At 42.0% G+C, this 12455-nt stretch overlaps 1 protein-coding gene across 7 annotated transcripts in view; it reads left to right on the forward strand.

Annotated features, from left to right (window-relative positions):
- Positions 1–12455, forward strand: part of FAM124A (family with sequence similarity 124 member A) — a 43664-nt gene that overhangs the window by 10876 nt on the left and 20333 nt on the right. For all 7 annotated transcript variants that reach the window (XM_080569578.1, XM_080569579.1, XM_080569576.1 and 4 more), the window contains exon 2: positions 7–38. In XM_080569578.1, the coding sequence (XP_080425704.1) occupies positions 7–38 (32 nt within the window). The remainder of the gene's footprint in view (positions 1–6; positions 39–12455) is intronic.

Genomic DNA, 12455 nt, shown 5'->3' on the forward strand with positions numbered 1-12455 from the left:
TTGCAGGTCTGAGTACAGCCGCATGTCCTCTACCAGCAGTGAGTATAACTTTGAGACTTTTTGGAAATGGAATCTCATCTTCTTGTTTTCCTGACTGTTTCTATTTATTAACGTCAACCCAATGCTATGATGGAGCTCACACTGACACAATAAAGCCCTCGTTCCTTCTCTTCTTGGATCTATGTCTAGAAGCAGCATATAAATTAAACTGATTGGAGACTCGTGACTGAAATACAAGCCATGTGTAAAATCGTAAATATTAGAGGTCATATGAACGCAAGGCAAAACGAGAACAAAATCTGTAAATACGGCTTGGCCAATGTGAATGGGTCCTGCAACTGCATGAATCTGTAATGATGAATGTCATTAGAGCTGGGGCATGTGGAAATAATTGAATGTTTATTGTACGCTGATGCCAAGGACGCAATTGAGAACAAATCCTATGAAGCGTTTTGTTGATTTCAAAGGCGATAGATGCTCTAGCGAGTGTCACAGTCTTTCTGTTTATGATAGCTGAATACCAAGTTATCCTACTGATAAAAGATGAATCCTAGTATCTGGATTAGTGTTCTTTTTCACCAAAGCAAAATGGCACTTTTTAAAGCAGTTTCAAGCAGTGCATTTTCAGTCCTCTATCTACCCACTCAAACCATTCTCTTACCTGTAGGACATCCTGTATCTACAGCGCTCATCAAAGGGCAAGATGATGCCTGTCTCCCTGGTACACACACAGACTAGGGTATTACTTATGCCAAGGAAGCAGATCAAGAATTCATAGATGAGTAATTGCATTTTATAATCCGGATCTTGAAGCACCATGAAAATCAGAGGGGAAGAAAGCTGTCAGTATTTTCTTCATTCACACACTCTCCATGCATGGAGAGCATTATTTTCTGTCTCCATGGTCTTCAGTGGAGGGCTTTTATTGATTTCAGCAAGAGCTGGATCAGACAGTATTCGTAATGTCTGGCTCCTGAGCCGATGTGACTAGCAGGGAGCTTGCTGACTTTTCTCCATCTGCTCTGTGTGTGTGCACACAACTGAGAAAAAGAGAATTCAACTCAGCTTTTTCCTAAACTTTGTTGTTTAAATACATTGCTGGCTTCCCACTGGCAGGCATAGTTCTTGAAATGATTGGAAGGCAAAATCCAGCCAATTGACTTTTTCCACAAATAGTAAATGCGTATTGAATTTGACTGGTTACCCCAGGTGTGTGCTTTCCCCTCAAATCACAGTTTTGGGTGATGGTTTGGGTTTGCCTAGTAAGCATGCTTATTTGGCAAGTAAGTTCAGAAGGCAAGGCACAAATAAGTAAATTATTTCTCATTAGGTTTTGATCTCTTAACAACTTCGTGTGGCTGCCACATATTTTAAAAATAAAGGTAACATTAATTTTTTAAGTCTTCATTTTTATTAAATTAGCTGTTTGCACAAGTAATGTTCAGTCGTATGGCAGCTATAGTTTGTCACGTTGTGTGGTCACCTTGCTGTCTTGCTGACCAAGGCTATCCACAATATGTGGGGATTACAGTTGTATTTCAACACTGGTAATTTGTCAGAACAAGGATGCATTATCATCCCACCACAGACACAAAAGTTCAGGAGACAGGACTGTCTCTGTCTTTCTCTTTTCTGCTTCCAAGGCAAATTATATTGATGCAGCTTCACAAGTAGCAGTATTTAGCTTTGCATTTTGTGTGGGATTTTTGTGGTCAGTCTGGTCAGACAGTGTGAGAGCAACAGTAACGCTGATGTAAAATAAGTTAGGTGGAAGAGAAATGCTTTTGTTTTGGAGGCTGGCAGTTGGGGATGCATCATGCATCTGAAGAAAAGATTATTGTGGGAGAAAGATTAGAAAAAAAAATACAACTATGATATGAACATTTTAATTTATTTGGGGAAGAGATTCAGAAAGTGGCATCACTTGTACAGAAAACAGTCTGGTCAATGGTGCCATTAGGACCTAATATAATGCAAAGTAAACCCTCATAAATTAAAAAGCAGAGTCTCCATTATCTACAGCTGCTTCACTTGAAGCTCCTGTTCTAATGAAATGAAATTTATCTAAGCCAGAAGTACCACTGGTTCATTTGTTCTTTTTTTCAGGGGTCTTATCCTCTGGTGCCAATGAAGCTCCCATTTCAGCATTTAATAAATGAATAATTCTGTCTTGTGAAGTTCTGGATAAACTCCACTGGACAAAGATTTTCCGTGGACATTCCAAAGAATTTGAGGGTAGGAGAGAATTAACTACAGCTGCCTGTATTGCTTGCTGCGATGAGAGCAGCTGAGCAAAGTGCAGGACCTCGTGCCAGTGCAAAGGCACACAGTGGCAGGAGGCACCACCCAAGTCAAGTGAAATCTCGACAGCTGGTTTGTGGCAATGGAAAGATCAGTCTGTGCACGGTTTATTTCCAGGACTTGTTTTCCCTAGGGAGACGTTCACCAGCTCAAAGCCTTTTCTGGCGCGTTGGTTGGACCTTTGGTCTTAGGCAGCATCCCAGTCCTTTTATTCTTTGCCCTTGTGTCCCAGCTTTGGGTAACCAAAGAATGCTCTTCCCCACAGCATCCAGCTAACATTGGTGGGTTTTTTATAGGAGGTACTTTGGGCAAGAGTACTGAAGTTTGCAGAGTGTGTCTGTGTTCATTTCTGTGCAGAAATGGAGCCACTCACCTCCTGTGCCGGCTCTGGCTGTTGCTAGGGTGACTGTGGGCCACTTTTCCCTTTCTTATCGAGCAGAGGAAATAGGCCAGGCAAACCTGCCTGATAGATGCTGGGATTTGAGGCATTACAGCTTTGAAAGGTTCAGCAGTGTGGTTTCATGGAAGGTACGTGCTAAATTAATGTTGACATTCTTCTTTTCTGAATCCTCATGTGCATAGCCCACTTCTCCCTTTGTTATTTAGCAGGAGGTGTGCTTCGTCCTAATAGGATGTTTTGCCCATTGGTGTGCTCTTCATTAATCTAGCAAATGCAATAAGCTGCTTTTTGTTCATATTTTCAATTAGCTTTTCAATTACAGTTTTCAATTACCGTTAGGGATCCCTGATCATATACAAGAGGCAATTGTGCTAGGCACTTTAAAACACAGAAGAGACCTTTACCCAGAGTGCATAATACCAAAATATAAAGGCCGTCAGTGCTTTATGGATACAGGCAGTTGGAATCACAAAGAAATAATTAATTAGGATTGGTCAGCATAACAAACGGTCTCCGCACATCAACACTGCAATTATCTTCAAGCTGCTTTGAGCTGCGCATTTCAGGGATGACTTTCAATCCAGGAGGAGGAGCTTTGATGGAGCCTGCTTACATCCTCCTCTGCACAGTCTTTGCATTTGTGGAGCTTGCGAAAGACCCAAGCCAGAAGCAAGAATTCCCTGCTTAGTCAGATCTGAGCCAATTTAACCAGGTTGTCTTAGAAATAACTGTAAAAATAGGTGGGTTTTTATTTGGTTGATTGGTTTGTTTATTTGTTTGTTTTACTGCTGACATTTTTCAGCTAAGAAATCAATAGGGAACTGCCTGGATACACTTTTGTACCCTGTCAGCTAAGCCAGTAAATGAAACACAAAGCTGGCCCTATGGGATAAGGCACAAGCTCATGGCAGATTGTAGAGCATTCGAGAGAGCAAAACCGTGTAGCTACACCATGGTTCATGTCATGCTTCTCAGCGATGTAAAAGAGGCTTGTCACCCACCTGCTTTGCAGTTGGAAAGCTGGTAAGTCACCTTCCCCTGCTCCTCTGCTTTTACTTTAGCAAGTAGGAAATAATTCAGCACTTCTGGGTTGTTTTTAGGTGGTTTGTGTTCTTCCACTGTAAACCTAAGGCCAGGGCTCTTAAAATTTTATTTCCACGTTGCACATACTTGTAACCCAGGGTTCTAAAAATTAAGCACAGGACGGTTTCTTTTGGCAGATTTACAAATTTACAGATTTACAACTATGTGAGTTACCAAGCATGTGTCTTTTTTATTAAAATTTACCTTTAAATTATTTTCTGTTTGTATTCTCTTCCTACGCTAGTATAAATTCAGGTCTCTGTTCTGGGATTGGATCAATGATTTGTTGGCATTGCCCGTTTCAGCTCACCTGGGCTGTGTTTGGACTATATTCCACTCTACACAGTTTGGACTCTATTCCTTCATTACTCCTTTTCTTCACTCCTTGTGAAGAAAAAGAAGCTGCAGCACACTCTTTATACTGGGTCTGGTCATGGGGAGCAAGCCATCTCTGGCACTACAGAAAGAGCTTTTTTATGAAAAGAGCCTTGAAACCTCATGTTGACGCATGTGCCATTAACCCATCCAAGACAACATACCAAAATCAATGTTCTTTTTCTTTCAGACTTATTTCCAATCTTACTTAAACACCTCACAATTCTCATTAAAGACAATTAGAGTAAGTTAATGGCATGCAGTCAAGTCACAGCGTCCAAACAAGGAAAAATAACAGTTGCCCAAAAATGAGTGCTGTCCTGAATTTGAGGTAAACCTTTGTAGTTTCCCAAGGCTGTGCCACCTCCCCTTTCTGACTCGGTGCTCTGCCAGGCTGCTTTCATTTTGAGCAGCTCTGCTCTGAACCCTGCTGTGAGGTTGCTTCACCCAAGGTCAACATCAGCAGTGGAAATTCAGTATTTGCTTGTGTTTTCATCCTGAGGACCCAGCAAAAGCTTCTCAGGTACAGATATTGTTCATCAGGTAGAGCATGAATAGTCAGTATTGGGCCATCTGTCCCGTCCATGCTCAGAGCTTTTCAATGCACAGTTGTCACACCATTTTCATACCATGTGCATGTAACAACATGCTACCTTTCTTCTTTGATCCTTCTGTTTTGTCTCTTTTTCTCTGTTTTCCATTCTTTTTTTTTTTCTCCCCATGGCTTCTATTTCTTGATGTTACCACAGAAGAATCCAACTCTTCCATCTCTATTCAAGTTCTCAGACTCTAACCACTGTTGGAAGGAAATGTAAGGAGAAAAAGTACCCTTGAATAGAAAAAAGTGTAATATCCACCCTGAGGACTAGGTCATTTATACAGGAAAGCAAAGTCAGTGTCTTCAGAAGTTCTCCCATTTATAATTCTTAAGAGTTTTTATTACCGAACACTCTAGAGACCAAGGGATCGCATCAGTCAAAATGGGCACTAGTGGAGCTTTTGACTAAAGATAATAGATTTAGTCTTCCTGGTTGCAGAGATAACGGGAGCTACAGGAGTGTAAGGATTTATAGTGTTACATAGATTTACAGGTATCCTCAACAACAGCACATGGAGAAATGGATTCCTGTTACTCGTGCCTCATTTTGAAATCTGGTTGCCTTCACTTAACTATTAAAGGTGATGAAAACTAATCAGGAGCAGGAGGGGGGTGGGTTTGATTAGGGCCATTAAAAATCTGTTACGAAGGTAAAAATTAGTAATGTATTTGCCTGCTTTAAGCTCAGTTAGTTCAAACCAGTTCTGTCCCAGGACTGCCGGACTGGGTATATTCTCCATGTATTTCTTCAACCAGTGTCATTTAGTAAGTGTAAGGATATAACTATATTCTTTTACTGCAATACGAAGATGTACCATAGTATATTGTTTCTTATTTCTACAGAGAACTGAGATGATTTTACAATGGCTGGCAACAGGCTCTATTAAATAAAATTGCAAAATCAAATTATGGTGGGCTTGCCGGAATCATGCTATATTCCCAGAAGGTAGTATTACAAAAAGAAGATGAATCAAAGTGTAAGGAAAAATGAAAGAGGAAATTGGGCCCAAATCATGTAGAGCTCTTAGCCTGCAGCATCTGCCAATGTTGCAAGTTCAGGTGTTTTATGTAGTGGTGGAACCTGAAGTGGCAGCTCCATAGGAAATACAGGGAGTATCTGCTGCATATCTTACCTGGCCTGTGTCATGCTGCTAGAGATAAAGAGCAGCGTGCTGCTGCCCACTGCAGCTGTGTGAAGAAGGAAAAAGTCATGCTACATGCCACCTAGCAGTAGTTGGCTGTGCAAAATGTGTTGGTATACATGCTCATCATCAAATTCCTCTTCCTTTTAAAGGTTGGACTAGATGATCTTGGAGGTCTTTTCCAACCTAAATGATTCTATGCAAATGCTTGGATACAAGATAGAAAATGGTGCTGAATCACAGAAAGCTGAGGTTGGAAGACTGAAATGGTCTGGTCTAAGCTGGAGATGGCCCGGAGATGATCACTGGAGATGGTTGTCTGACCACCCTCACAGTAAAAAAAAAAAAACACAAAACAACAATAACAAAAAAAACTTTTTCCTATGTTTAAACAGAATTTCCTGTGTTTAATTTTGAATCAGGCCAGCAACATCTCCAGTCCCTAATTTGCCACCTCCATCGCATACTTTTTAATCTATCTCTTGTTCTGTTATGGCATTTGATGGCACACCACCACCCACCCTCCTAGCCCCACCAACATCACAGTCTCATCTACAAGTGTCCACTCCTGCGTTAGGCACTGTGTGGAGTTACCGCTGCTGCTGCACCACTGCCTGGGAGCTGTGCCGGGGCAGTTGATAAAGAACTTACATTGCTATTTGCACTTTTACCTTCTAGAAGACCAGGTTAGGACACTGTTTTCTAAGGGAGATAATGCGTTGAGGATGGTCTTACTGCATGTGGTTATTTAGAAACATAAGGATTAGAGGGGAAATATAAAAACCCTAAAGCCCTTAAAGACACGTGCCCTTAAAGACACGATTAAAGATGGCCAGTGGCCAGAAACAGAAGACTGAAGAACTGAGGCAGAGTCACATGGAAGAACATGCACAAACATCTGTGTAGCTGTGCTTGAAACCAAATCCTGATTTTTGCATGTCAAGTATGTGCTGTTAACCACAAGCAAGCCCTTCCTCTTGTAAAGGTTGAAGTTCCTCTTTAAACGTCTTTAGTTTGGAGTAACCCATGCTTTGTGTTAAAGCCAGAGTTTTAGTCTTTAGGATCATTTAGCACACACCCAATTGTGCGTCCCGTGGTTGAATTGCTTCCTCCTGGCTTAGTGTTAGCTTGGGATTTCAGTACTGAAGGAGTGTTAGCTTACCCTAAACAGTTACTGGACCAGAGCTATCAGAACTCTACTTCTGCTGTTCCTTATATCACCATTATGTATTATTTTCTGACCACATCCAGGCCGTTCTTTTTCCTGTCATATAGATGCAGCAGATATAAACTGGACCAATTATACAGAAAAAAAATAATATGAATGACAATCTGACTTTTTTTCTAGCTCCTGTTTTTAGTGCACATAGCCATAATCAAAACCACATAAGCAAATCTTTCTTCTTTCTCATTACCAGACGTGATTCAGAAGCACAGGAAAGCTTTGATAAACACCGAGCTATAGAGTACCACACAGTTCTAGTAAAAATTTACAAGAAAGATCTCAGAGAGAGTTAAATGGGATTATGAGGTGATGTGGATTGTATTTCCCTGTGTGGAAGCTTTACTGCTGCTGTCCCAGAAAACCACAAGGAGCTAGGCAGCTGTTTAGTGGGTCTTCCACCCTGAGCAATGGGTTGCAGGAAAGATCTTGACACTCCCAAGTTCATCTGGTACAACGATGAAAATGATCTGAAAATTGTTGAGACATCTGTCTGAATTGTTAAAGCCCACAGAGGGAAGCTAAAAAAGTAAATCTGTCCCATAATAAATCTGTCAGGCAACTCCTGGTTCAGAGGCACCAGTTATAATAGGAGGGGAAACGCCATCGGATTCACTGAGTCAAATGGCAAAACACTTGTGAAGGCTGAAGCTACTGAGGCAGCTTTTACTAAATGCTTGCTATGTTGACAATGCCAGCAATTAGTTTTCTCACTGTGTTGCTGCAGTGCATTATTGTGGTTTATTTTCTTTTATCTGAATTCCTTTAAATAAATAAATAAATAAAATTATCATGGAGGTTCAGTGTGGAGCTGGGACATTTGCTAATTGATGCGTGCTGCATTCGAGAGCAGTAGATGTCCAACACCTGCCTCACTTTTGTTGGTAAATAGTTGTTGTATTTGTTGATAAATAGTTTTGGGGGAAAAATCTTGTATCTGTAATTTTAAAAGATACATAAAATGTTTACCAGGTGACTCCTGGCTTGAATCTCTCTGCATGAGATACCAGAATGAAACGCTGACCACAAGGCGTGCTTTCTATTGCTAGCTTCCCTTTTCTAGCAGTTGGTATGGATGGGGTTGGTCTTTTGAATGGCACACTCCTGTCAGCTGCAAGGATCCTGAGGTTCAAAATAGTTTTTGAACTGGTGAGTCTAAATGTATCCTTTGTTCTGAAGCTGATACAGTTGATTGTCTAGACAGGCACAAATGTGGCAATGCTTGATCATGCCTCAGGGCTTGATCCCATGATTTATTTGGGCTGCATCCCTACTGTAGACGCTTTGTCGTGGCTCCTGCCTTCTCTCTGGCCGGGTTTCCCAGCCACCTCCTTGTGAGAGCAAGCTGATTAAAAGAAGTCTTCCTGAGAATTAACATTTTTGGCCAGATCCGTTCTCTGACTGCCACCAGAAGGAACAATCCTGATTATTCCTTGTCTGAGTCTTTCTTTCCAGTCTGTTCAGCAAGCTGTTTCAACTTGCATCTAGATGTGACACATGGGAAGCAGTGGAAACACTTAGCTGGGAATAGCAGGGGGAAGAGTGCCAGCAGTGAAGTCTTAAATTGTCTTAAGCCAATCATAAAATCACACTCTCAGTTAACTAGAGTACATTGTGTGAGGTATGGAGCTCACTGTTAGACCAAATTTGTCAGCTGCTCAAGTGTACAGAGTTTCTTGTGTGTTTTTTTTTTTCAAATGCCATGTTCTTTCTGTGCTTTTATAAAAAACATATTTTTTTAGAATCTCAGCTTTATACAGGAGTCAGAAGAAAATGCAATGCTTGCAGTCAAAGGACTTTAAACTATATGTTGCTGGATGCAGTTTGAATGCTGACAGGCATGGAGTACAGCTTCTGATTTATCGGGGATTGCTGATGGGACTTTTACTGAATTACCACACCTTGAAACTCCAAACAGAGATCTGAAATGAATACCAAGGATCAGTACCTGGGTTCTTGCCCAGTAAAACAACCCATATCTTTATGTAGGAAGATTTTATGATCGGAAAGGACTTACGTCTTTGCAAAGCTTAAACTTTCTAACGTGGAAAGCTGGAGTCGTCTGGAATACCGCTCTCTCTGTGTTTCAGTTTCAGACCCTCTTCCCTCCCCTATCCCCTTAAAAAAGTGGGGCAACTTATTTCAGTACTACATGCAATAGAAAATACCAATAAAACAAATTAATGTAATGGTTGAGCATTAATAATTAGTGCACTTTTCCTGTATTTCTCCACTGGACTGAATTTAGCAGCAACACAGGCTGCTGTGTAACATCCCGTGCTTTGCCTTGGAGATGCAGCACCAGCAGCATCACTGAACTCACTGGGGCAAATCTGGTGAGCAGACCGCTATGATTGACTTCCCCCCAGAGGGGTTTTCTGCTTATTGTTTCTGATACATACAGAATAACAATTGCCAGCTGTTCTCCACAAACCAGGAATATTTTTCAGGGTGTAAAAAAAAAAAATTCACTTACTGTTTCTCATACGGGTATCGGGTCTCCCGTGAGAATTAATCGCTATGTGATGGAGCCATTTGAGCCCCTAGATGGGGAAATAGAGGTAGATTGTGGCTTTAGAGTGAAGACAGGTAAGGAAGATGCCAAATCACATGAATCCATTTTGTGGTATGGACACACATGCAGTGCAGACTGGGCTAAGACTCCCAAGACAGCTCTTGAATTGTGGTGAACTCTGTGGGAGGGAAGAGGGGAAATAAAAACAGTTGGCTTCTAGGAGAGTGCCCCTAAATTCCTAGAATAATACTTTATGCTAACCTTCCCTATTGTAGCTTGCAGAGCTTTTCAGTGAACATTTGCCCCGGACTGCTCCAGGTATCAGGAGTACCTAAGTACAGGGCGAGCACCACAAGTTGGACTGCAAAGTACTCTTGGAAAAATTGGTTAGAAGGCCCTGTCACCATCGTGATGGAAGAGCAAGCACGCAGTGCTCATTTAACAGTACTGCCTGTTTGTGCCATTTTACCACTAGTCTTGATTTAGTAGTGACTGTCCCAGAGATGTGTGAGCACATCAGCATTTTGAAGTTCTTGCTTTTCAGCAAGCTTGTAGCTAAATCTGTGGTGCTTGTGGAGAGCACTGAAATAAGACCTCAACTCTCCCCAAAGAGTAAGAACATGATAAGGATTTTTTTTTTTAATTGAGACTCTGTTTCTAACATTGCTGTTGCCAATGTAAAGTATGGTGTCAGCAGCATATTTTAGGGGAGGAAAACACCAGATTGCAAGGACATCAGCAGCATGAAGAGTAAGGAGCTGATGAAGTAGACCATAGCACTGGTGGAAAAAATCCATATCTTGGGTATACGTTTAAGAGATTGTCAATGGTTTGGTTGCTTGTAATTGGGGTCTGAAAACATCTACTGTGGGCTCCTACTGTTTGCCTGTGTGAAGATCCCATACACCTTTTTCTTGGAGATGGGGGTCTTTTTGCTAAGTGTTTAATATACAGCAAAGCACAGCCTCTGTTTTGACATGCCTGCAGGCTGCATGAAGCCTAGATAGAAAATATAGGATTTGCAAAGAGAAGGCTGTAGTGTGAGGGATGCAGGATTAGACAGCTAAAAACACACTGTGGCACACCAGTCACTTTCTTTTTAGCATGTTTTTGAAGTGAAACACGAAACAATTGTGTCATTTCTCTTCAAAAAAATCATTTTTTTCAGGCCCTTGACCACATTCAGCAAATTTTGATAGAGAAATAAATGACTCAGAGATGTTAACATCCCACAGGTTTCATCAGAACTGGAAGAAAAGCAGAGGGACAAACTTTTGCCTTCAGGGATTAAAAAGGCTACAATGTGAGTTGAAGCCATCTGTTTTCTCAACCTACAGCTGGACAGTCAGCTTGCAGACAACACAGATGTATCTTTACACCAAGTGTGAACTGCTTCTCATCTGCCAGGTAGTTAGGGGGTAAGTGAAAAGGCTGAAGCATTGAGAATGAGGAGTTGAGGGAAACAGGGACTGAGGGTACATCTGTGACCTAAGGAGCGCCTGAGTGTTCACCTTGGTGTGATCAGTCAGCAACTTGACTAAAGGAATCTTAGAAGTTGTTTTCAGAGGATGTAATCACATAGTTCAAGAGTATTTCTTCTGTAGCGATCATCGCTAAAGCATGTCTTATTTGTTGACAAAGTGGTACAGCAAGATAAGCATCCGGAACGAGAGTGATCTTCAAGATAATCACATAGGCCCACAACCTTTCCCTATGAGTTGCACAGCTAAGGTATCAAGACAGAAGCGTAGTTACTTAGCTCCTACTACACTTATAGACAGTGGAGCACTGTGGGCTTCATCTCAGGTTTGATTCTGACTCTTGGCATTGACTTCAAAAGGAGTCCAGGACAGCCTCTGCTGGAGGGACATCTGTTAGATTCCTAACCTTCCACAGGATGACTCTGGGCAGCAGTGGTTGAGACCCAGAGAAGAAGGGGAGAAGGAGGGTGTTACATTGTTCTGAAGACGAGCCGAGATGGCACCATGGACAGTAGGAGCACAAACAGGAGAGCAAGTCAAGGTGCAGTTGCATGCTCAGCTTAAGACGTGTTGCTACACAAGTACCCAGGCCAACAAAACAGTGAGCAGGAGTGCATGGAGGGGTGAAGGAGGGAGAGCGAGATGGCCCCTATCGACAGCAGCTTAAGCTGAGCATGAAACAATGCCATTAGGTAGGTCAGGGCTGGTGGGGAGGCGTTGGGTCTGTAACACAGCAGGTGGGGAGTTCATTGGGTCTGTAGCACAGTAGGGAGTTTCAGCAGCTGCTGCACCATCTAACAGCAAAGGTACCCCACGGTGAGATCTGCTATTGCCTTTGCTCGGTCATGCAGTGCCTCTGTGGGCATCAAGTATCACTTTTTAATAAGATTCAGTCCTGCAGGGTTGGCTGCATGCTGTATACTAAGGGCAATGACATCTCCTCAGAAGACTGTTCATATTGATGCGTCAGAAAGCTTTTTATCTCCATCAAGCAGTTAACAGGCTTCATTCTCCAGCGTTGGTTTTCCTCGATACCTTTTATCGAGCCCTAGAGCAACTAGATAAAAGCACAAAGAGCCTAACATTATGTGACTGTCTGGAGGAGCAGATTGACCATTTTGCCCTGCTTCTCTGTATGCAGGTCTGCTATGCATTTTCCATACTGCCTTAGCAAGGATGGAGGAGTGAGCATCCTGGCACCATTACCTCCGTTAGAGAACATTCAACTGCAGCTCCACAGGAAAATGCTGCTCTGATGGGAGTGTGAAAGAGGTTTCTCTTCTTGTCACAGTGCCATGCAGAATATCCCCTTTCTTATCGCTTCTGAGCATCCTCCGT

This window comes from Anser brachyrhynchus (genome assembly GCF_964034855.1).
Source record: "Anser brachyrhynchus genome assembly, chromosome: 1".
NCBI classification, from domain to species: domain Eukaryota; kingdom Metazoa; phylum Chordata; class Aves; order Anseriformes; family Anatidae; genus Anser; species Anser brachyrhynchus.